At 33.0% G+C, this 27,362-nt stretch overlaps 1 protein-coding gene and 1 long non-coding RNA gene across 3 annotated transcripts; both read right to left on the bottom strand.

The window, feature by feature from the left end:
* Positions 1 to 1,842: 1,842 nt before the first annotated feature.
* Positions 1,843 to 11,576, bottom strand: LOC117319638. The gene is made up of 4 exons (XR_004530785.1): positions 11,241 to 11,576; positions 10,654 to 10,966; positions 6,388 to 6,465; positions 1,843 to 1,926 (listed from the first exon to the last, which is right to left on the bottom strand). It is a non-coding gene; the product is annotated as an uncharacterized LOC117319638 (long non-coding RNA).
* A 780-nt stretch (positions 11,577 to 12,356) lies between these two features.
* On the bottom strand, positions 12,357 to 26,559 carry LOC117319637 (ankyrin repeat domain-containing protein 50-like). Of its 2 annotated transcripts, XM_033874410.1 has the most exons (9): positions 26,483 to 26,559; positions 25,022 to 25,105; positions 23,561 to 23,644; positions 22,100 to 22,183; positions 19,179 to 19,262; positions 17,719 to 17,802; positions 16,259 to 16,342; positions 14,799 to 14,882; positions 12,357 to 13,420 (listed from the first exon to the last, which is right to left on the bottom strand). In XM_033874410.1, the coding sequence occupies exons 1-9, from the start codon at positions 26,540 to 26,542 to the stop codon at positions 13,328 to 13,330; spliced, it is 741 nt and encodes a 246-aa protein (XP_033730301.1). In that variant the 5' UTR covers positions 26,543 to 26,559; the 3' UTR covers positions 12,357 to 13,327. The 2 variants fall into 2 exon arrangements, with proteins under 2 accessions (XP_033730301.1, XP_033730302.1); XM_033874411.1 differs by lacking the exon at positions 16,259 to 16,342.
* Positions 26,560 to 27,362: the final 803 nt, after the last annotated feature.

Raw genomic sequence — 27,362 nt, 5'->3', positions numbered from 1 at the left:
ATCATTTTCGTAAGAATGTTAAGTTTTTTTGTTGTTCTCGTACTTCGTACCTTCACGCTATTATCATTTTCATTAGTATTGATTTCGGGTGCTCTGAGACGATTTATAGTGTAAATGTTAATGTTCATGTTTCATAATTGGAACTCTTCAGTGTTTTAAGTTTCGAAATCGAAACATAGAAACGAACACAGTCTGAAAGATGAATACGATGTATCATACTTAATTTAATTAATTATTTACATATGATATCTAAGGACATAAGGTATAGTCATAAGTTTTCGGTTGTACATGCAATTTGTAGATTAAACAATGTAGTAAAACCACCGTCCTCGTCGTTGTCATGACAGCCGATAAAAGCTGCGAACACGAATGCATGGACAAAATGACAGCTGAAGTCTTATGCGCAACATGCTTTTTTTTAATTCAACAATTCTACATTCACACTTTATATTGAACGGGGTTGTTTTTCTAACCTGATCGATCGAAATATAAGAAAACTAACAAAAAAAGAGAGAAAAAAAACCAAAAAAACCCCTAAAAAACAGAATGAAGCTTTCGTGTTAGGCATTGCAGACACCACGCGGGATCTGTCAACAATTTGACGTCATCGGAATGTACATGTTCCAAAAATGTACAACAATATATATTTTACATGAATCCACCAATGAGCAGCAAAATGGGACGCAACATTAACCCACATGCGCATGCAATGAACGAACTCACAAATGAAACAGTGCATTCCTATTGATGTCATGTTGCATTTGTCAGACAGAAACATGATATTAACAGGTATGTGACATTAATAGAAACGTATGTTTTTTTTCAATCAAATCTAGTGCATTCAAATCTCCATAACTACAAGTAAGCAGTTCAATAGCAACAGCGACCTTGACCTTTGATCTTTTAACATCGAACCTGATAGCAATCCCAAGCAAGCATTTCCTGTAAGAAAGCAATGCATGAAGTTTGCGTTTAACGATTTAACGATGATTTTTTTTAATAAATAGTGAAAAATGTCCGTGTAACTTTCTGCTCGAAGGCGGTAACATGTGTTTCTTGTGGGGAATCTTTAATTCTAACGTTTTTCAAAAATTGTTTCGGACAATTTTAAATTTCGTATGCTTTAGCTTCATCATATCATGATATAGTAAAAGGTAATTTTTTCTCGACAGTGATTGTTTACACATATAGTCGATTAAATTATTTGTATCGTATTTTGATTTTCGATAATAATATAATGTTATCAGTTTTTTTCTGTTTGTATATAAAAGATACCCTTGATATGAATTTACAAAGATAACTAATCACTGAAGAATCGCCGTTCACCAGTATGTTGGCTATCCTACACTACTGACATCATGTCAATGGTGTGTCAGTCACAACACCTGCAAGTTCTCTCAATTTTTTGAAGTTTACATTTGGTTATGATTTCAAGGATATGATGCATGATGTTTATCTTTTGAAATAAATATAGTTTGTCATTTGAACCAACTTTCCAACTCAACAAATAAATAAAAATCACATTAGATGATTTTTTTATTTGAATGAAACCATCCAATTTCATTTTTGTTTGTAACATATTCAAACCAATTTAAAGAGACCTTGAACTGTAGCCTATTTGTAAACCATTTGGCCTGTTTCTTATGATTATCTTACAAATTAAAAAGTATCATGATCCCGAATGAAAATTGCTGCCTTTGTTCAATTCATGTTTCAAACTGTTTCTACTTCAGTAAACACTAATCAGACAATAATTTATTAATTCTTTGCATTGTGACTGATCAAGTAATATTAAAATGGAGCATCAACATTAAGCTGTCTTTAAATGTTTGGTTAACCAACCTTATTAACGTCGGCTCCTTTTTCCAGAAATATCTTCACAATGTCTGTGTGACCTTCCTCAGCTGCTTGGCCCAAGACATCAGACTAAAACAAAAGTAAACGTCACAAATTACATGTACATTCGACATTGCCATTGTCATGCTACAAGTACGGGTATTGTAATGTGGTTAATTTATTTCCAATCTTTATATTAAGAGTGAAGCAAATCATTAATGACCATAAAATGTATATATTTTTGATATATTTGGTTTAGTCGGAGCCAGATTGTAGGTTGATTCACAATATGGTCATATTGAAAACATATATTATGCAGTCAGCATTCAGAGGTTCAGAATAATCAAAGCATGCTTTACACTATATCTAACACATCCGATCAGTATTATAACTACACAACTAGTTTCATATGTCTCGTGATTATTTGAATCATTGTCAATACATTATCGTGTTCTGTCAAAGCTTGTAATATGATTGTTTAATATAAGTGAACAGTATCTACGTAGGAGTGTCCAAGGGGTTTCAATTTTTTTTATCTGACATTGCAGTAGAAAAAGTCGGCTTAGCTGAATGAGTTAAGAGTTAAGAAACTTATTGATGATTGTCAAAATCATTGTACTCAGATAAAATCAACAGCATATACAAGGATCAGATTAAGATCAAGCACACGTGTGAATGGAAGAGGATAACTGACCCAGGTTTGAGCTATCACCATCTGAACAATGAACAATATCATTTGCCAGACAACAAAACAACTGGGTACATGTACATTTTGTAGAATGATGTGAAGAAAGTGTGACGAGTTTGGATCTATTTACGTTTAAGACGGGTTGTGCGTTATTGTTATACAAAAGGGAACTGGACGTGCTAGTATCTTTACTTGTTTAGACTTGTTTCTTGAAATGACCTCACAAGCTATGAAGGATTAAAATCTCAAAGAAAAAAATGTTCAATTTCTCAATTAAGAACTATTAATACTTAGTGTATAATATGTGTTTCACTGACATTTTGATATCCTTCTCTCAAGTCAGAGACATATATACAGAGATTGGCAGCTCTCTATTTGCCATTGTGTTTACATAGTGGCCCCTGACCTTCCCACAATCCTTTGCGGTCGCTCGGTTCAGTCTTCACTAGACGCCATATTGGAGAAAACTTGAAAACCAGACACATAATTATCGATAATTTCTATTTGAAATCATCACCAAGATCCAATTATGTGCTTTAATTTTATTAATATCAAAGTACAGAAGTGTCATCAATATGAAATATATCACAGTTTGCTGTCCAAATGTTTGTATTTTGAGTATGAAAGTCAAGCACAACGCAGGAAAGATCGGCGGGAATCTCCAATTTTCGAAAAGTCCCTATGGGGTTTTCGAGAATACGGATAAATGACAACAATGTGCATGATAATCAAGACCACATTCCATAAGTATGTTAGTTTTTGGAATATAATGTGGTAACTTTTGTAGTGGCCTAGATAAAACAATGTGCTTTTTGTGTGCGTTTAAAATTGACGATGTTTTGGTCGGACGTAATGGCTGCTTAATTACAAAACTTGGACATGTCGATAAGACCAATGGATTTTAGAAAATACGGATAAATGGCAACAATGTGCATGATCAATAAGACTCTATCCCATAAGTTTGATAGTTTTTGGTTAATGTGGTAACTTTTGTAGTGGCCTAAATAAAATGATGTGCTTTTTGTGTGCGTTTAAAATTGACGATGTTTTGGTCTGACGTAATGGCGGCTAATTATAAACTTGGACATGTCGAATAGGACCCAATGGATTTTCGAAAATACGGATAAATGACAACAATGTGCATGATCAATAAGACTATATCCCGTAAGTTTGATAGTTTTTGGTTAATGTGGTAACTTTTGTAGTGGCCAAAATAAAACGATGTGCTTTCTGTGTGTATCTAAAATGACGATGTTTTGGTCTGACATAATGGCGGATTAACCAGAACATGTCGAATAAGTTCCAATACATCGATACACACATGCGCAAAGCCCGATTTACCTGCGCTCGCGTGTGTTTGATAGGAGACAGGACGCTCTCGATAAGGGATATGCTAGAGTGGTCACGAATAAAGGGAGCCACTACGTGTACGGGGAAATAGCGATGTTACTTATCTCTCTGTATATATGTCTCTGCTCAAGTGTATGGTCAGGGTAAAAGAAATACATATGTTTATATATAACTGTGAACTTGGACATTTACTCGATGGGCAATTGAATGCTAATTATGCGGAAAATGTTCCCCATGCGTATCATATCAAGTCAATTTGCGTTATATCGAACTAAAAACGACGCTGGATCGATCGCGAAAATTATACTCACGTGTATAGTTTATATATCAAATCCCTGCGAAAGTAACTATATTTGCGGTATATTAACTTTGAACCTCGTGATTTCCATTTAACCAATGTTGACATGTATATATGTATCCTAAATCCTCGTCATGTCCCCAGGGCAGTTTCAAGAGTTATTATAGTTACTAAAGAAAGTTTCTCATGTACATCTCTAACGACGTGTTATTTAGAAGTAGAGTCTGCCATGTATATAACTGTCAGAATGATTTAAGAGCATATCTCTGGTAGTTGTATACCTAACGCACTTTGTTTTGATTATTCTAACAAAATAATTATTATCGCTAAAACAATTAAATCGAAGACATTCGTTTGTCTACAGTTTTCACAAGTACATGTTTCGCGTACATGCGCCTAATTACAGACGCACAAAAGCCTCAGTATGTTTTCGTGTCATTTGATCGATACCTATCTGATATGTAATACGTGAACTAATTCATACGGAACAAGTTAATATTTTAACAGTAGTACCTTAGCCATTTTACGTTAGACAACTTCTGATTAATGTCATTATGCCCACGTATGTCTTTATTTTGTTTGGCCGATACTTGACTTAAAACAGACACAAGTTGAGAGTTTCAAAAATTAAATCGGGACCTACCTTGCTAAAATCTTCTAAGAGTTATAAAACCATTTCATATGCAAGAGTGTGATCAGTAAGCAGCTGATAATAGCACTGGAGTTCACAAGAAAAGTGAACTAGCCTGTGCACTAGAGTTAACACTGAAATACACTTTGAACGTGGTGAACTAAAGTCAATAATATGATTAATCTTGTTTCTCGAAAAAACATGAAATCCAGGTAAAATTTGTTTCGGACATGATTTATTTACACAGGGATCTGATTTGTTAAGTTAACATAGAAGGCTGTTGTCTCGCTCATTTATTTTTGCAAAATCCAGATAAATACAAATAAAACATGTAGCTAGATGTACAAAACAAAACGGTCAATTTAAAAAACTATCATGATATGTGAAAAAACACATTTAATTTGATATATTTAATACTATTCATGGCGAGATATTTCAAACATTTTACACTTTTTCAATGAAGATAGTTTTATTTGCTTATAAACGCTCGGATGTCTATAATAATGTTGTTTTATAAACTTCATTTTGCATAAGCGCAATAAAGTAGTTTGAAATGCAACATATCTTCTACATCATTGTTGTTGTTTTTAACGCCATTACAGCGCCCCGACTCAATATAAAGAGTTTGTGTCCGTATATGAAATCTACTTTGCAATGGTTCTGTTTTAGATTTAACAGACTTTGTCAAATAACATTTAAATTCAAAGCTATCAGCAAGGTATTTATAATCTTGGCATTTTGAAGTATTATCGAATGCATTGTGTAATTCCGGAAAAAAATATGTCGTGCATTTCAAATAAAGGTTTTTATTGTGAATTTGTTGAGATATCCTTCTGAAATTCTTGAAAGCCGAATACATTTTGATTGATTTTGCTGTCTTATTACGGAATGTTTGATGTGCATCTAATTTCGGTATCATAATGAAACATACATTATTCACAAGTCGGGAGGTCAGTACTCCCCAACTGATTAATGGTTAACAAAAGTCAAAGCATACCGTTACATTGTTATTTTCAATATATTCTGGGATTATCGAGTTATGTCAAAGCTTGTATTACAGTGTTACCTTTTTACATAATCGATCGGTATCTTGGAATGTAAACCTTTTTAAAAAGACTTTTCATTCATTATACAACTATGTAAATAATGTCGACTTACAGCAACGACTTTTAGATAAAAAAATATATTTGTTGAATATAAAAAAGGATAGTATTCAAACCAAAATCTTCATAGAAGCGTAGCATTATGGACACAAAACAATAATCATAACAATGAAACAACTAACTATGATTTTATCATTATGTGAAAACTATACGTCTATCATTGAATTCGATGAAGGTGTAAGACAAATTTATAGCAATACATTGGTATACAAATGGCTAAATAACGTATTATCTCACAAGCATTGTTCAGTGTGTTTTTGAAGAGTTATAAACTATGATGATTCATTTACCATTCTAAAACAAAAACATAATGTTTGTGTTAAAAAAATCTTTAAATGCCAGCTCAGATTAGCCATGGTAAACAATGATATATTAAATCTTAATAACATATCTCAAAATGAAAATCGTTTGGTAGACTGACCTTAGCCGGATCAGCTCCTCTAGCCAGGAAAAAATTGACCATGTCTATGTGACCACATGCTGCTGCACCGCGCAATCCCTGAAACAAAATAAGTCATAGAAAAGAAAAATGTCATTGGCAAACGATATTACAACCTTATATGGTATACAATATGTGTATTGTCCATTTGTCGTGTTGCTGGGTTATTATCGATCACTGTAAAAAAAAACCAATAATAATAAAAACATGACCAATTGTATTTTAAGGGTGTGAAAAAATGTTGTCATCTCGTATTCAAGTTTGATCTATTTATTTCCGGTTACGATGTTTTATACCACAAACGAAAAAAAGATTGTAACTGTATAAAATGCCGTCCTTTACCGTTACGGTAAACACTAAAGCATTTAAAACTCATTGAGTCATTGAAAAGTTAATGATGTCAATGTTTGAATTAACATAACATTAACATTAGTTAATAAATTTGCTATATTACTAATAAGAGTAATTTATATGTAGTTATTAACATTATTGTATCTTGCTTTTTATGCAAGGAAATTTTTTCACACGGTGTCTTAGCGTGAAGGAAGCATCCAACTTCCAAAATGTTATTGAATATATTTATTAAGAAAGGTGAAAATAATCTTTATAGTGAAGTTAAACTTTAATCATCTTATTAAGTTGCACATTTTCTTTTATTTAAAATTGAATACATGAATCAAATATAAAAGAAGACAATTATTATCCATTTTTTGGATTTATCATAAATTATATATATATATATATTTATATATGATAAATATTTGTAGTAGTTTTTTCACACCACTCTCTATAATTCTAATGATCTAAAACATATTTTTCTAAAGTTTTTCAGACTTTGTACACGATATTTAATCAATCACTGAAGAGACGATAATGCAACATTTTTTATTCTGAAATCTGATATCAATGCAATGTCGTCCACTAGCAGTATTTAGGGACGAATCGTCTTTGAACTCTTCGATATACTTTCACGTGCGGGGGAATTCAAATATCTCTGCCGTTGGTCGCATAGCGTTCTAGTGTTGAACATGATGCAGTCACGCTAGTATCCGCCTTCGGCCCACGTTTGCCGAAGGGTTCATTGTGGTTTCTTCAGTTACTAAAACATTATTCTTATTGTATTTTATTGTATTTCCAGTACTTCTTATATATATTATGTGATTGTATTTGTATTTTTTTGTGTTTTGATAAAGGGGCGGATTGACTCGAAAATTTAACAAGCCTTATTGTTCACACCGTTTGAATTACTTCTTTGCCCCATATATATATATATATATATATATACTGTTTCAGATGTAAGGTTATAAAAAAAATGTTCAAAAATTTAAGAGGAAAGAATAGAAAAGAGATCGGTCATATGTTGGCCCAGTAGATCATGCTGTGATCTCTGGTATCTTTATTAAATATTCAACTGAAAGTGGATACCAACATTAGAAAATTAACATAAAAAACTCTTTAACCATGGAATTAGAATTGAGCAGGGTGACATTTAATAATGAATATATTTCAACATATACATGTTGATAAACATGATCAATTTCTTTGCTATCAAATGGTGGGATTTATATTAACTGACAACATTTTATTACAGTGTTGAATGTACCTGAGATAATATGCACTGTGAATTTTGTGCTGACAATTATAGACCTACAGTGTACTTCATGATATTAGTAATTTCCAATGAAAATGAGACAATCACAAACATTTTTGTCACTGGGCAAGCAACCATTCTCAAATACAAATGTACATTGTCACCAAATTAGTTTTTGCTAGCCTTCTGATTTTTGCACAGTTTTAAGAGAAACATAATTCCACAAATATTTTTAATTTCAGCCATATTATCCTGTACAAAGTGTACTTCAACCACAATCCAAAGCCCTGCCACTTATGAGCCCTCAAGTAGTAAGTACTTGATTGATTTATTGATAATCTAATATGTAAAGTCATTCTTTCAATCCAAGAATGTTCTGATAATTGAATAATTTCTTTCTGTATTATATGTACCAATATAATATCTTAAACAAACACTTCACAGTTTTAAATCTACTGTTTCTATTTGATTTGAATACATCTAGCTGTCTTCCTCTGTAAAATTTTGTTTAAAAACCCTACAAATAGATTTCAACAGCATATTTTAGAGTGTATTTATTTCTGCACAGTAGAATTTTCAACTTACGAAAAAAGGAACAATATTACTGAATACGAGCAAATTTGTAGTAATAGCAGTCATGTTGAATATTTCGCCATCTTTTCCAGCCATATTACCCTGCCCATCAACATCAGATGCATGCGCAGACATGAATGAGCCAACAAGAAGTAAGTGCTTATAATAACTATATCAATTTTAAGCTCACCAGGTCCGAAGAATGAAACCAAAGGACCAAGATGAGTTTATGCCATATAGTGGTGTACGTCTGTCAACAATTGATTTCTTTACTGCTGTTCAGAAATTAACAGAAATTGGCAGGAAGCATCCCTATCTAGTTGAGATTCAAATTTATACAAATGATAGGGCTGAACCCCCAGGAGCCTAAGCGACGGGGCCGAAAAGGGTCTCTTGTAATACTGATAGTAACAACTTCTCTGGATTTATGCAATTAATACCGAATCCAACCTAGTGACCATAACAGGCCCTCTTGGCCTCTTGTTTATAAGGTATTTGAGGCACTCTTTCATTGCATGACTGTTCATATTTTAATAAGATTTAAAATTTTCTGGTGACATCACCCAAATGATGTAGGTCAATAGATTTCCATATATCAAATTGAAGTAATCCTATGTGAAAACTCTATAAAGAAACTTTCTAATCTTGTTACTGCCCCCATTTTGTTTTTTTATGTCATTTGCTTGGAAGATATACTTTCAAACCCATGATTTAAAAGTATCAAAAATCAATAAAACTATCTTATCCAATATCTGGCATGCAGATATAAGACTGAATAAAAGTTGATTCCAGTAACTCTTGATTCAATCAAGGAAATTGTAGAAAGTTACATACATGGTATGTGCATATGGCCACTTAACTTGGGGCCTGAACTTCAGCTCTTTGGAGTCGGTCAATATCATCAAATTGTCATTCTATACAGATTATGATTTCCAACCAAGACAAAAGATGAAATTGTTCACAAAATGGCTGCCATGATGATGTTACTGATATATTGAATGTTAGATATTGTAAGATTTTGATTTAAATCAGGTATGACTATATAATATATTTCTTTCAGAGAAACAAAAGTCTTATCTAGCCTCACTTACAGAGGAAAACTTGATGCTAGACAACCAAAGATTAGCCTTGGAAATTAAACGCATTGAGGAGGATACAAAGAAGATACAAATGGAGCAACAGAAATTGGCTCAAGAGAAATCTCTCCTTGACCTCAAAGAAGCTTACTGGACTTTTAAACTACAAAACTAATTTGAAATTTAAATGTATTATGCCATGGATGGCACTGTCCCTCGTCTGTCCTTGATCTTTAAATAAGGGGAAAAACTGTAAAGAATGATAGGATTCACTCCACATTTATTGGAAAAGGCAGGTCAAAATGTGAGAAAATGTTTTAATATATTTTAAGTGAGAGAATTTGACCATGGTTACTATAATATCCAGATAAGCGATTGCTTTTATCAAATTTATGACAGTTAATAGTACAGTTTTACTACAAAATATCAGAGGCTTCAATTGTCACTGATTATAACAGTACTTGTGGTTTATTTTCCCTTTAATGAGAGAAAAAAATAGTATTGAGTTTCACTCAAGGTCAGAGGTTAAGGTGGTCTCAAGTCATATAACAAAATATTTTGTCAGCATGATCAAAAGAATAATTTATTTATATGTATCATCATATCAGCTATTAATTCTTTTCAATTTATGCTACAGGGAACTGTATGTGCTTAGTTTCTAGACTGATTTGACACCTTGAAGCCATTCATCATCATCATCATCATCATCATCATCAAGAGCTCAAGATTCCTTATCATTTCGTTGATGATGATCATCATATCATCATCAGTGTATTGATATGTTTACTTTCTTTAAGCTTTGGAGATCATTTATGTTGAAATAGAAGTAATGGCATTAATGCTTTAGAATTGAAATGGATAATATCTTGTGGAATTTTTTTAAGTCACTTTACTAATTTATACTTTATGTGCCAAGAGATACAGAATTTAGGTTTAAGTTAATTATTCAAATACTGTCTTGTGATGTGATCACGAACATGTTTACCATCAGAATGTGCAAGAACTTACTGGTCTTGGATGTGGAGCTGATTGTCATGCTCAAGCTCCACATCCACTACATCCAACATGAAGATTCCGATGTTGTGAAGCACAACACAAGCAGAAGTAGTTAAAACTACCATTTCTGATGTCATGAGTCCGAATCTTAAGCATGGAAATCTAGCCTTCAAAACACCAAAAGTCTGTTCTATTAGTTATCTAGTTCTACACAAGCTTCTGTTAAATCGTTCTTGACCTCTGCCTACAGGCTGGAGAAATGGAGCCATCAAGTACTTCCTGCAAGCATAACCAGAATCTCCCAGTAGAAGCCCGTCATGTAACCCTGTGAAATGATAATAGATATATGGTAGCTATTTCTCTCTATCAGATAGAGCATAGTTAAACAAAGATCCATTTGATTTTGCCTGCAGAGTGTTAAAAGGTATGAGTAAGTATTAATATAGTACTTTTAAGTTATGTGAAAACACTTGATAGCTTATCATACAAAATTGGTTAATGAAATGTTCAAACATATTAAAATCCCATAAATCTTTTTCACAAAATATGGCTATCTACTGCTGTGTTAATGACCCCGAACCAACGCACTGATTTCTTACCATTTTCAAACTGGTCTTTTAAGGCTGAATCGTTCCAAATCCATGAATCATGGACACTGCCTGGCCATGACGCATTTAGACTTGTGATCCTCATGTGGGCATCACAAATTGCCTGTTGTGTTTATAGAGATTATATTGATAAACTGCATACTTCATATTCCTAATATTGATTTACAAGTCTAAATGTGCAACATCAAAAAGAGAGCTGTGTAATCTCAGGAATTAAGGTACAAATAAGTGAAAGTATCATTTTCAACGTATTTTAGGGAGTGTGCCTTATTCCATATGTGAAACTTCATGCTATGATTGATGAATTAGCATATATAATCATGTATGCCTTTCACAAAATGTATTTAGGAAATGAATGATATTAATGAAATAAGGGAAAGTCCATAGGTTGAAATATTTTATACAGATAAACTGTTCTTCAGCTCATAGTCTCTGAAATATGTATGCATAATTGCCTTTAAAATTTGTGATGTGAAAAATCAAGATACTGTGATAATCTGTGATATCAGTTGGAATGTGTATTTCAAGTATTTGCAATATGCATTTACTTCGATGATTATTATAGTAAATGTGTATCAAGGATATGAACAAATCATTCACAATAAAAATTGTTAATGTTTCTATTATCATTAAAAACTAGACCTTCATATCGCATTTCAAATCGCGTGTTGGTGTTATTTCTTCCACAGGCTTGTTGGAGCCTGTTGGCGTTCTTTTCAGTGAGTTAGCATGACCCGCGTCATGTGTGACGTCATTTCCGATTCATTCAAGTTGGAGACTAGAACCTAATTTGAGGACGCTGATATGCTTATTTACAATGTAGTAAGACATGGTAATTTTATCTACAAAACAGACGGTTACATTATTGACTAACCTGCAATTGCCCCAAACTCTTGCTTTGTTTTGTTTCCGTTTTCTCCTCTCGGGAATGTGACAAAATTACGAATGCTTCTTGCAAGGGCACCGACAACTCGCCGCACAACTCTACTGACTGTCGGCTGAGAAATCTTAACATAGTCGCCTATCAATTGTTGGAAGGTCCCTGTCGCAAGGAACCTCAAACAAATAAGGACTTGCAACAGGGATGGGGGAGGGGGGGGGGGGTATGCTTCTGAGCGTTCTATGGGTAATGGGATCCGCCACCAGACCAACGATATATACGATGGTGTCGGGCCGAAATCGAAAACGCCGGAACACTTCTTCATCTGAAAGGAACTCTAGGGGTTTTGGCGATCCATTATAAGCCTTGGCCTTGATATAACCACTTCTCTCACTTCTCTATTTACAAAACGTCCTGCCGCCATGGTGAGGAAAAGTATGCTGAGCACGGGCAATACCATACTCAAGATATCTTGAGAACGTGCTCAAATCTTGAGCACAGATTTTTTCATGAATACGACTTGAGCATGAGAACAAAATCCGTGAGTACAAAACTTTATTTTGAGCACAAAATCTTGAGCATGAGTACAGTTTCATGAATACAGGCCCTGGTCTCTATTTGAAAGTTGAAGACATAGCTTTCTTATTGGATAACGATATTCAATCCCATATGAAGAGACATTAAACTGTAGGTCTCTGCCAATATGATTGCTCTTCAAGAGAAAATGGACAATATACAATGTCAAGTTATCGTAATCAGATGAAATAATAAGCGCTTACTGGTGAAAGATAAGGATCGAACACAAGGGGTGTTGAGCTAGCTCCAACGCAACATTGAAAAACATTATTTATTTGCCAGACAACGAAACATATAAGTACATGCATACTGATTTGAAAAACACATGACGAGTTTCTATCTATTGAGATCTAATGACAGATTGTGAACAAGTTATTGTTATACAAAGTTGGCACAAGACATGTCCCTCCGTTTGCCTGATTAGGCCTGTTTCTAATGATAATCTTGTTAGGTAGAAAGAATCATGATCCTTAATGAAAACGTTTTTGTTCAATTTTTGTTTTAACTGACTCTGCCGCAGTAAAAACCGATAAGACAACAAAATTATTAATGCATCGAGTTGTGACTTTTCAAGCGATATTACAATAGAACATCACCATACAGCTTCCATTAAAATGTTAAGTTAACCAACCTTATTTACGTCGGCTCCCTTATCCAGGAGTATCTTAACAATTTCTGTGTGACCACCCATAGCTGCTTCGGACAAAGCATCCGACTGTAACATAAGTAAACATCACTAATTTTAAGTACCATCGACATCGTCATCGTCATGCTACATATACAGGTATTATCTTGTGGTAAAGTTATTCCTAGAAGTAAATAATAATAATTTCTATAAATAAATCATGAATTATATCATACACATCATTTTATTGACCTTTTTAATTTATCTATTTATTTCTGTCAACTGATATAATCAGTAAAAGACGCCTTAATCTACCTGTACGGATAACAGGGCGCTAAACTGATAAAACAAAACTACCACTGTATTATTTACGTTGGTTTTTTTGGACCACCTAGATATATATTTTCTCAGTGATGGAAGAAACATGATGACAACGAAAATATAGCTATATGACCAGTCCCAGGGTAGAAATCCTAAGTTTGCATGAACAAACTTTAGGGAAAGTGTTTTTCAATATAAAGTATACGAAGTCATCAACCTTCAACCATTGAAGTAGTTATAAAAAAAATAAAGAATTTCAGAAATGTTATTGGCAAGTTTTCAGAAGGAACTAAATGCATTAATTTTATCTGTGTTTATTTATTTGTATTTGTTTACCTAATACGAATTGTATATCGTGGCCATTCTGTAACATTACACGATGTACGGTTTTGTTGCAAAGATACGGAACTTGCTCTGGAAAGGTCCTATCATGATAGTGCCATGTATTGGTACATATTAAATCATAAACTGAATGCAATGTTATAAGATCTGGTCTCAATTTGAAAATTGAAGACATAGCTTTCTTATTGGATAACGATATGTATACAGAACAACAAGTATTAGTGCTAGGACTGTCATTATTTCATTTTTGTAGCACATTCAATCACATATGAAGAGACATTAAACTGTAGGTCTGTGCCAATATGATTGCCCTTAGAGAGAAAATGGACAATATACAATGTCAAGTTATCGTAATCAGATGAAATAATAAGCGCTTACTGGTGAAAGATAAGGATCGAACACAAGGGGTGTTGAGCTAGCTCCAACGCAACATTGAAAAACATTATTTATTTGCCAGACAACGAAACATATAAGTACATGCATACTGATTTGAAAAACACATGACGAGTTTCTATCTATTGAGATCTAATGACAGATTGTGAACAAGTTATTGTTATACAAAGTTGGCACAAGACATGTCCCCCCGTTTGCCTGATTAGGCCTGTTTCTAATGATAATTTTACTAGGTATAAAGAATCATAATCCTAAATGAAAATGTTTTTGTTCAATAAATGTTTTAACTGTCTCTACTGCAGTAAAATCGATAAGACAACAAAATTAGTAATGCATCGAGTTGTGACTGTTCAAGCGATATTACAATATAACATCGCCATACAGCTTCCATTAAAATGTTTAGTGAACTAACCTTATCTACGTCGGCTCCCTTATCCAGAAGTATCTTAACAATTTCTGTGTGACCACCCATAGCTGCTTCGGACAAAGCATCTGACTGTAACATAAGTAAACATCACTAATTTTAAGTACCATCGACATCGTCATCGTCATGATACATATACAGGTTTTATCTTGTGGTAAAGTTATTCCTAGAAGTAAATAATAATAATTTCTATAAATAAATCATGAATTATATCATACACATCATTTTATTGACCTTTTTAATTGATCTATTTATTTCTGTCAACTGATATAATCAGTAAAAGACGCCTTAATCTACCTGTACGGATAACAGGGCGCTAAACTGATAAAACAAAACTACCACTGTATTATTTACGTTGGTTTTTTTGGACCACCTAGATATATATTTTCACAGTGATGGAAGAAACATGATGACAACCAAAATATAGCTATATGACCAGTCCCAGGGTGGAAACCTAAGTTTACATGAACAAACTTTAGGGAAAGTGTTTTTCAATATAAAGTATACGAAGTCATCAACCTTCAACCATTGAAGTAGTTATAAAAAAATAAAGAATTTCAGAAATGTTATTGGCAAGTTTTCAGAAGGAACTAAATGCATTAATTTTATCTGTGTTTATTTATTTGTATTTGTTTACCTAATACGAATTGTATATCGTGGCCATTCTGTAACATTACACGATGTACGGTTTTGTTGCAAAGATACGGAACTTGCTCTGGAAAGGTCCTATCATGATAGTGCCATGTATTGGTACATATTAAATCATAAACTGAATGCAATGTTATAAGATCTGGTCTCAATTTGAAAATTGAAGACATAGCTTTCTTATTGGATAACGATATGTATACAGAACAACAAGTATTAGTGCTAGGACTGTCATTATTTCATTTTTGTAGCACATTCAATCACATATGAAGAGACATTAAACTGTAGGTCTGTGCCAATATGATTGCCCTTAGAGAGAAAATGGACAATATACAATGTCAAGTTATCGTAATCAGATGAAATAATAAGCGCTTACTGGTGAAAGATAAGGATCGAACACAAGGGGTGTTGAGCTAGCTCCAACGCAACATTGAAAAACATTATTTATTTGCCAGACAACGAAACATATAAGTACATGAATACTGATTTGAAAAACACATGACGAGTTTCTATCTATTGAGATCTAATGACAGATTGTGAACAAGTTATTGTTATACAAAGTTGGCACAAGACATGTCCCCCCGTTTGCCTGATTAGGCCTGTTTCTAATGATAATTTTACTAGGTATAAAGAATCATGATCCTAAATGAAAATGTTTTTGTTCAATAAATGTTTTAACTGTCTCTACTGCAGTAAAATCGATAAGACAACAAAATTAGTAATGCATCGAGTTGTGACTGTTCAAGCGATATTACAATATAACATCGCCATACAGCTTCCATTAAAATGTTTAGTGAACTAACCTTATCTACGTCGGCTCCCTTATCCAGAAGTATCTTAACAATTTCTGTGTGACCACCCATAGCTGCACCGGACAAAGCATCTGACTGTAACATAAGTAAACATCACTAATTTTAAGTACCATCGACATCGCATCCTCATGATACATATACAGGTGTTATATTGTGGTTAAGTTATTCCTAGAAGTAAATAATAATAATTTCTATAAATAAATCATGAATTATATCATACACATCATTTTATTGACCTTTTTTATTGATCTATTGATTTCTGTCAACTGATATAATCAGTAAAAGACGCCTTAATCTTCATGTACGTATAACAGGGCGCTAAACTGATAAAACAAAACTACCACTGTATTATTTACGTTGGTTTTTTGGACCACCTAGATATATATTTTCTCAGTGATGGAAGAAACATGATGACAACGAAAATATAGCTATATGACCAGTCCAAGGGTAGAAACCTAAGTTTACTTGAACAAACATTAGGGAAAGTCTTTTTCAATATAAAGTATACGAAGTCATCAACCTTCAACCATAGAAGTAGTTATAAAAAATATAGAATTTCAGAAATATTATTGGCAAGTTTTTAGAAGGAACTAAATGCATTAATTTTATCTGTGTTTATTTATTTGTATTTGTTTACCTAATACGAATTGTATATCGTGGCCATTCTGTAACATTACACGATGTACGGTTTTGTTGCAAAGATACGGAACTTGCTCTGGAAAGGTCCTATCATGATAGTGCCATGTATTGGTACATATTAAATCATAAACTGAATGCAATGTTATAAGATCTGGTCTCAATTTGAAAATTGAAGAAATAGCTTTCTTATTGGATAACGATATGTATACAGAACAACAAGTATTAGTGCTAGGACTGTCATTATTTCATTTTTGTAGCACATTCAATCACATATGAAGAGACATTAAACTGTAGGTCTGTGCCAATATGATTGCCCTTAGAGAGAAAATGGACAATAAAAAATGTCAAGTTATCGTAATCAGATGAAATAATAAGCGCTTACTGGTGAAAGATAAGGATCGAACACAAGGGGTGTTGAGCTAGCTCCAACGCAACATTGAAAAACATTATTTATTTGCCAGACAACGAAACATATAAGTACATGCATACTGATTTGAAAAACACATGACGAGTTTCTATCTATTGAGATCTAATGACAGATTGTGAACAACGTATTGTTATACAAAGTTGGCACAAGACATGTCCCTCCGTTTGCCTGATTAGGCCTGTTTCTAATGATAATCTTGTTAGGTAGAAAGAATCATGATCCTAAATGAAAACGTTTTTGTTCAATTATTGTTTTCAACTGACTCTACCGCAGTAAAAAACGATAAGACAACAACATTATTTTATGCATGGAGTTGTGACTTTTCAAGCGATATTACAATAGAACATCACCATACAGCTTCCATTAAAATGTTAAGTTAACCAACCTTATTTACGTCGGCTCCCTTATCCAGGAGCATCCTAACAATTTCTGTGTGACCACCCATAGCTGCTTCGGACAAAGCATCCGACTGTAACATAAGTAAACATCACTAATTTTAAGTACCATCGACATCGTCATCGTCATGCTACATATACAGGTATTATCTTGTGGTAAAGTTATTCCTAGAAGTAAATAATAATAATTTCTATAAATAAATCATGAATTATATCATACACATCATTGTATTGACCTTTTTAATTGATCTATTTATTTCTCTCAACTGATATAATCAGTAAAAGACGCCTTAATCTTCATGTACGTATAACAGGGCGCTAAACTGATAAAACAAAACTACCACTGTATTATTTACGTTGGTTTTTTGGACCACCTAGATATATATTTTCTCAGTGATGGAAGAAACATGATGACAAACAAAATATAGCTATATGACCAGTCCCAGGGTGGAAACCTAACTTTACATGAACAAACTTTAGGGAAAGTGTTTTTCAATATAAAGTATACGAAGTCATCAACCTTCAACCATTGAAGTAGTTATAAAAAAATAAAGAATTTCAGAAATGTTATTGGCAAGTTTTCAGAAGGAACTAAATGCATTAATTTTATCTGTGTTTATTTATTTGTATTTGTTTACCTAATACGAATTGTATATCGTGGCCATTCTGTAACATTACACGATGTACGGTTTTGTTGCAAAGATACGGAACTTGCTCTGGAAAGGTCCTATCATGATAGTGCCATGTATTGGTACATATTAAATCATAAACTGAATGCAATGTTATAAGATCTGGTCTCAATTTGAAAATTGAAGAAATAGCTTTCTTATTGGATAACGATATGTATACAGAACAACAAGTATTAGTGCTAGGACTGTCATTATTTCATTTTTGTAGCACATTCAATCACATATGAAGAGACATTAAACTGTAGGTCTGTGCCAATATGATTGCCCTTAGAGAGAAAATGGACAATAAAAAATGTCAAGTTATCGTAATCAGATGAAATAATAAGCGCTTACTGGTGAAAGATAAGGATCGAACACAAGGGGTGTTGAGCTAGCTCCAACGCAACATTGAAAAACATTATTTATTTGCCAGACAACGAAACATATAAGTACATGAATACTGATTTGAAAAACACATAACGAGTTTCTATCTATTGAGATCTAATGACAGATTGTGAACAAGTTATTGTTATACAAAGTTGGCACAAGACATGTCCCTCCGTTTGCCTGATTAGTCCTGTTTCTAATGATAATCTTGTTAGGTAGAAAGAATCATGATCCTAAATGAAAACGTTTTTGTTCAATTATTGTTTTCAACTGACTCTACCGCAGTAAAAACGATAAGACAACAACATTATTAATGCATGGAGTTGTGACTTTTCAAGCGATATTACAATAGAACATCACCATACAGCTTCCATTAAAATGTTTAGTTAACCAACCTTATTTACGTCGGCTCCCTTATCCAGGAGCATCCTAACAATTTCTGTGTGACCACCCATAGCTGCTTCGGACAAAGCATCTGACTGTAACATAAGTAAACATCACTAATTTTAAGTACCATCGACATCGTCATCGTCATGCTACATATACAGGTATTATCTTGTGGTAAAGTTATTCCTAGAAGTAAATAATAATAATTTCTATAAATAAATCATGAATTATATCATACACATCATTTTATTGACCTTTTTATTGATCTATTTATTTCTGTCAACTGATATAATCAGTAAAAGACGCCTTAATCTTCATGTACGTATAACAGGGCGCTAAACTGATAAAACAAAACTACCACTGTATTATTTACGTTGGTTTTTTGGACCACCTAGATATATATTTTCTCAGTGATGGAAGAAACATGATGACAAACAAAATATAGCTATATGACCAGTCCCAGGGTGGAAACCTAACTTTACATGAACAAACTTTAGGGAAAGTGTTTTTCAATATAAAGTATACGAAGTCATCAACCTTCAACCATTGAAGTAGTTATAAAAAAAATAAAGAATTTCAGAAATGTTATTGGCAAGTTTTCAGAAGGAACTAAATGCATTAATTTTATCTGTGTTTATTTATTTGTATTTGTTTACCTAATACGAATTGTATATCGTGGCCATTCTGTAACATTACACGATGTACGGTTTTGTTGCAAAGATACGGAACTTGCTCTGGAAAGGTCCTATCATGATAGTGCCATGTATTGGTACATATTAAATCATAAACTGAATGCAATGTTATAAGATCTGGTCTCAATTTGAAAATTGAAGAAATAGCTTTCTTATTGGATAACGATATGTATACAGAACAACAAGTATTAGTGCTAGGACTGTCATTATTTCATTTTTGTAGCACATTCAATCACATATGAAGAGACATTAAACTGTAGGTCTGTGCCAATATGATTGCCCTTAGAGAGAAAATGGACAATAAAAATGTCAAGTTATCGTAATCAGATGAAATAATAAGCGCTTACTGGTGAAAGATAAGGATCGAACACAAGGGGTGTTGAGCTAGCTCCAACGCAACATTGAAAAACATTATTTATTTGCCAGACAACGAAACATATAAGTACATGAATACTGATTTGAAAAACACATAACGAGTTTCTATCTATTGAGATCTAATGACAGATTGTGAACAAGTTATTGTTATACAAAGTTGGCACAAGACATGTCCCCCCGTTTGCCTGATTAGGCCTGTTTCTAATGATAATTTTACTAGGTATAAAGAATCATAATCCTAAATGAAAATGTTTTTGTTAAATAAATGTGTTAACTGTGTCTACTGCAGTAAAATCGATAAGACAACAAAATTAGTAATGCATCGAGTTGTGACTGTTCAAGCGATATTACAATATAACATCGCCATACAGCTTCCATTAAAATGTTTAGTGAACTAACCTTATCTACGTCGGCTCCCTTATCCAGAAGTATCTTAACAATTTCTGTGTGACCACCCGTAGCTGCTCCGGACAAAGCATTTGACTGAAACATAAGTAAACATCACTAATTTTAAGTACCATCGACATCGTCATCGTCATGCTACATATACAGGTATTATCTTGTGGTAAAGTTATTCCTAGAAGTAAATAATAATAATTTCTATAAATAAATCATGAATTATATCATACACATCATTTTATTGACCTTTTTTATTTATCTATTTATTTCTGTCAACTGATATAATCAGTAAAAGACGCCTTAATCTTCATGTACGTATAACAGGGCGCTAAACTGATAAAACAAAACTACCACTGTATTATTTACGTTGGTTTTTTTGGACCACCTAGATATATATTTTCTCAGTGATGGAAGAAACATGATGACAAACAAAATATAGCTATATGACCAGTCCCAGGGTGGAAACCTAACTTTACATGAACAAACTTTAGGGAAAGTGTTTTTCAATATAAAGTATACGAAGTCATCAACCTTCAACCATTGAAGTAGTTATAAAAAAATAAAGAATTTCAGAAATGTTATTGGCAAGTTTTCAGAAGGAACTAAATGCATTAATTTTATCTGTGTTTATTTATTTGTATTTGTTTACCTAATACGAATTGTATATCGTGGCCATTCTGTAACATTACACGATGTACGGTTTTGTTGCAAAGATACGGAACTTGCTCTGGAAAGGTCCTATCATGATAGTGCCATGTATTGGTACATATTAAATCATAAACTGAATGCAATGTTATAAGATCTGGTCTCAATTTGAAAGTTGAAGACATAGCTTTCTTATTGGATAACGATATGTATACAGAACAACAAGTATTAGTGCTAGGACTGTCATTATTTCATTTTTGTAGCACATTCAATCACATATGAAGAGACATTAAACTGTAGGTCTGTGCCAATATGATTGCCCTTAGAGAGAAAATGGACAATAAAAAATGTCAAGTTATCGTAATCAGATGAAATAATAAGCGCTTACTGGTGAAAGATAAGGATCGAACACAAGGGGTGTTGAGCTAGCTCCAACGCAACATTGAAAAACATTATTTATTTGCCAGACAACGAAACATATAAGTACATGAATACTGATTTGAAAAACACATAACGAGTTTCTATCTATTGAGATCTAATGACAGATTGTGAACAAGTTATTGTTATACAAAGTTGGCACAAGACATGTCCCTCCGTTTGCCTGATTAGTCCTGTTTCTAATGATAATCTTGTTAGGTAGAAAGAATCATGATCCTAAATGAAAACGTTTTTGTTCAATTATTGTTTTCAACTGACTCTACCGCAGTAAAAAACGATAAGACAACAACATTATTTTATGCATCGAGTTGTGACTTTTCAAGCGATATTACAATAGAACATCACCATACAGCTTCCATTAAAATGTTTAGTCAACCAACCTTATTTACGTCGGCTCCCTTATCCAGGAGCATCCTAACAATTTCTGTGTGACCACCCGTAGCTGCTTCGGACAAAGCATCCGACTGTAACATAAGTAAACATCACTAATTTTAAGTACCATCGACATCGTCATCGTCATGCTACATATACAGGTATTATCTTGTGGTAAAGTTATTCCTAGAAGTAAATAATAATAATTTCTATAAATAAATCATGAATTATATCATACACATCATTTTATTGACCTTTTTAATTGATCTATTTATTTCTGTCAACTGATATAATCAGTAAAAGACGCCTTAATCTACTTGTTCGGATAACAGGGCGCTAAACTGATAAAACAAAACTACCACTGTATTATTTACGTTAGTTTTTTGGACCACCTAGATATATATTTTCTCAGTGATGGAAGAAACATGATGACAACGAAAATATAGCTATATGACCAGTCCCAGGGTGGAAACCTAAGTTTACATGAACAAACTTTAGGGAAAGTGTTTTTCAATATAAAGTATACGAAGTCATCAACCTTCAACCATTGAAGTAGTTATAAAAAAATAAAGAATTTCAGAAATGTTATTGGCAAGTTTTCAGAAGGAACTAAATGCATTAATTTTATCTGTGTTTATTTATTTGTATTTGTTTACCTAATACGAATTGTATATCGTGGCCATTCTGTAACATTACACGATGTACGGTTTTGTTGCAAAGATACGGAACTTGCTCTGGAAAGGTCCTATCATGATAGTGCCATGTATTGGTACATATTAAATCATAAACTGAATGCAATGTTATAAGATCTGGTCTCAATTTGAAAATTGAAGACATAGCTTTCTTATTGGATAACGATATGTATACAGAACAACAAGTATCAGTGCTAGGACTGTCATTATTTCATTTTTGTAGCACATTCAATCACATATGAAGAGACATTAAACTGTAGGTCTCTGCCAATATGATTGCCCTTAGAGAGAAAATGGACAATATACAATGTCAAGTTATCGTAATCAGATGAAATAATAAGCGCTTACTGGTGAAAGATAAGGATCGAACACAAGGGGTGTTGAGCTAGCTCCAACGCAACATTGAAAAACATTATTTATTTGCCAGACAACGAAACATATAAGTACATGCATACTGATTTGAAAAACACATGACGAGTTTCTATCTATTGAGATCTAATGACAGATTGTGAACAAGTTATTGTTATACAAAGTTGGCACAAGACATGTCCCCCCGTTTGCCTGATTAGGCCTGTTTCTAATGATAATCTTGTTAGGTAGAAAGAATCATGATCCTAAATGAAAACGTTTTTGTTCAATTATTGTTTTCAACTGACTCTACCGCAGTAAAAACCGATAAGACAACAACATTATTTATGCATGGAGTTGTGACTTTTCAAGCGATATTACAATAGAACATCACCATACAGCTTCCATTAAAATGTTAAGTTAACCAACCTTATTTACGTCGGCTCCCTTATCCAGGAGCATCCTAACAATTTCTGTGTGACCACCCATAGCTGCTTCGGACAAAGCATCCGACTGTAACATAAGTAAACATCACTAATTTTAAGTACCATCGACATCGTCATCGTCATGCTACATATACAGGTATTATCTTGTGGTAAAGTTATTCCTAGAAGTAAATAATAATAATTTCTATAAATAAATCATGAATTATATCATACACATCATTGTATTGACCTTTTTAATTGATCTATTTATTTCTGTCAACTGATATAATCAGTAAAAGACGCCTTAATCTACCTGTACGGATAACAGGGCGCTAAACTGATAAAACAAAACTCACACTGTATTATTTACGTTGGTTTTTTTTGGACCACCTAGATATATATTTTCTCAGTGATGGAAGAAACATGATGACAACGAAAATATAGCTATATGACCAGTCCCAGGGTGGAAACCTAAGTTTACATGAACAAACTTTAGGGAAAGTGTTTTTCAATATAAAGTATACGAAGTCATCAACCTTCAACCATTGAAGTAGTTATAAAAAAATAAAGAATTTCAGAAATGTTATTGGCAAGTTTTCAGAAGGAACTAAATGCATTAATTTTATCTGTGTTTATTTATTTGTATTTGTTTACCTAATACGAATTGTATATCGTGGCCATTCTGTAACATTACACGATGTACGGTTTTGTTGCAAAGATACGGAACTTGCTCTGGAAAGGTCCTATCATGATAGTGCCATGTATTGGTACATATTAAATCATAAACTGAATGCAATGTTATAAGATCTGGTCTCAATTTGAAAATTGAAGACATAGCTTTCTTATTGGATAACGATATGTATACAGAACAACAAGTATCAGTGCTAGGACTGTCATTATTTCATTTTTGTAGCACATTCAATCACATATGAAGAGACATTAAACTGTAGGTCTGTGCCAATATGATTGCCCTTAGAGAGAAAATGGACAATATACAATGTCAAGTTATCGTAATCAGATGAAATAATAAGCGCTTACTGGTGAAAGATAAGGATCGAACACAAGGGGTGTTGAGCTAGCTCCAACGCAACATTGAAAAACATTATTTATTTGCCAGACAACGAAACATATAAGTACATGCATACTGATTTGAAAAACACATGACGAGTTTCTATCTATTGAGATCTAATGACAGATTGTGAACAAGTTATTGTTATACAAAGTTGGCACAAGACATGTCCCCCCGTTTGCCTGATTAGGCCTGTTTCTAATGATAATTTTACTAGGTATAAAGAATCATAATCCTAAATGAAAATGTTTTTGTTAAATAAATGTTTTAACTGTGTCTACTGCAGTAAAATCGATAAGACAACAAAATTAGTAATGCATCGAGTTGTGACTGTTCAAGCGATATTACAATATAACATCGCCATACAGCTTCCATTAAAATGTTTAGTGAACTAACCTTATCTACGTCGGCTCCCTTATCCAGAAGTATCTTAACAATTTCTGTGTGACCACCCGTAGCTGCTCCGGACAAAGCATTTGACTGAAACATAAGTAAACATCACAAATTTTAAGTACCATCGACATCGCATCCTCATGATACATATACAGGTGTTATATTGTGGTAAAGTTATTCCTAGAAGTAAATAATAATAATTTCTATAAATAAATCATGAATTATATCATACACATCATTTTATTGACCTTTTTTATTTATCTATTTATTTCTGTCAACTGATATAATCAGTAAAAGACGCCTTAATCTTCATGTACGTATAACAGGGCGCTAAACTGATGAAAACAAAACTACCACTGTATTATTTACGTTGGTTTTTTTTGGACCACCTAGATATATATTTTCTCAGTGATGGAAGAAACATGATGACAAACAAAATATAGCTATATGACCAGTCCCAGGGTGGAAACCTAACTTTACATGAACAAACTTTAGGGAAAGTGTTTTTCAATATAAAGTATACGAAGTCATCAACCTTCAACCATTGAAGTAGTTATAAAAAAATAAAGAATTTCAGAAATGTTATTGGCAAGTTTTCAGAAGGAACTAAATGCATTAATTTTATCTGTGTTTATTTATTTGTATTTGTTTACCTAATACGAATTGTATATCGTGGCCATTCTGTAACATTACACGATGTACGGTTTTGTTGCAAAGATACGGAACTTGCTCTGGAAAGGTCCTATCATGATAGTGCCATGTATTGGTACATATTAAATCATAAACTGAATGCAATGTTATAAGATCTGGTCTCAATTTGAAAGTTGAAGACATAGCTTTCTTATTGGATAACGATATGTATACAGAACAACAAGTATTAGTGCTAGGACTGTCATTATTTCATTTTTGTAGCACATCCAATCACATATGAAGAGACATTAAACTGTAGGTCTGTGCCAATATGATTGCCCTTAGAGAGAAAATGGACAATATACAATGTCAAGTTATAGTAATCAGATGAAATAATAAGCGCTTACTGGTGAAAGATAAGGATCGAACACAAGGGGTGTTGAGCTAGCTCCAACGCAACATTGAAAAACATTATTTATTTGCCAGACAACGAAACATATAAGTACATGAATACTGATTTGAAAAACACATGACGAGTTTCTATCTATTGAGATCTAATGACAGATTGTGAACAAGTTATTGTTATACAAAGTTGGCACAAGACATGTCCCCCCGTTTGCCTGATTAGGCCTGTTTCTAATGATAATTTTACTAGGTATAAAGAATCATAATCCTAAATGAAAATGTTTTTGTTCAATAAATGTTTTAACTGTCTCTACTGCAGTAAAATCGATAAGACAAAAACATTAGTAATGCATCGAGTTGTGACTGTTCAAGCAATATTACAATATAACATCGCCATACAGCTTCCATTAAAATGTTTAGTCAACCAACCTTATCTACGTCGGCTCCCTTATCCAGAAGTATCTTAACAATTTCTGTGTGACCACCCATAGCTGCTTCGGACAAAGCATCCGACTGTAACATAAGTAAACATCACTAATTTTAAGTACCATCGACATCGTCATCGTCATGCTACATATACAGGTATTATCTTGTGGTAAAGTTATTCCTAGAAGTAAATAATAATAATTTCTATAAATAAATCATGAATTATATCATACACATCATTTTATTGACCTTTTTAATTGATCTATTTATTTCTGTCAACTGATATAATCAGTAAAAGACGCCTTAATCTACCTGTACGGATAACAGGGCGCTAAACTGATGAAACAAAACTACCACTGTATTATTTACGTTGGTTTTTTGGACCACCTAGATATATATTTTCTCAGTGATGGAAGAAACATGATGACAACGAAAATATAGCTATTTGACCAGTCCAAGGGTAGAAACCGAAGTTTACTTAAACAAACATTAGGGAAAGTCTTTTTCAATATAAAGTATACGAAGTCATCAACCTTCAACCATAGAAGTAGTTATACAAAATATAGAATTTCAGAAATATTATTGGCAAGTTTTTAGAAGGAACTAAATGCATTAATTTTATCTGGGTTTATTTATTTGTATTTATTTACCTGATACGAATTGTATATTGTTGGCATTATTTATTTTTGCCAGACAACGAAACATATAAGTACATGCATACTGATTTGAAAAACACGTGACGAGTTGCTATCTATTGAGATCTAATGACAGATTTTATGCATGGAGTTGTGACTTTTCAAGCGATATTACAATAGAACATCACCATACAGCTTCCATTAAAATGTTAAGTTAACCAACCTCATCTACGTTGACTCCCTTATCC

Source organism: Pecten maximus, unplaced genomic scaffold (assembly GCF_902652985.1).
Source record: "Pecten maximus unplaced genomic scaffold, xPecMax1.1, whole genome shotgun sequence".
Taxonomy (NCBI): domain Eukaryota; kingdom Metazoa; phylum Mollusca; class Bivalvia; order Pectinida; family Pectinidae; genus Pecten; species Pecten maximus.
The sequence above is the reverse complement of the archived record's forward strand: the minus strand, read 5'-3'. Positions and strand labels throughout refer to the sequence as shown.

Bases quoted from the DNA above. Each gene is read 5' to 3' on its own strand.
- LOC117319637 (XM_033874410.1), bottom strand. From the start codon at position 26,542: ATGGGTGGTCACACAGAAATTGTTAAGATACTTCTGGATAAGGGAGCC. The intron at 25,106-26,482 runs GTTGGTTGACTA...CTTATGTTTCAG, and splicing joins AGGGAGCCGACGTAGATAAG to TCAAATGCTTTGTCCGGAGC. The intron at 16,343-17,718 runs GTTGGTTAACTT...CTTATGTTACAG, and splicing joins AGGGAGCCGACGTAAATAAG to TCAGATGCTTTGTCCGGTGC.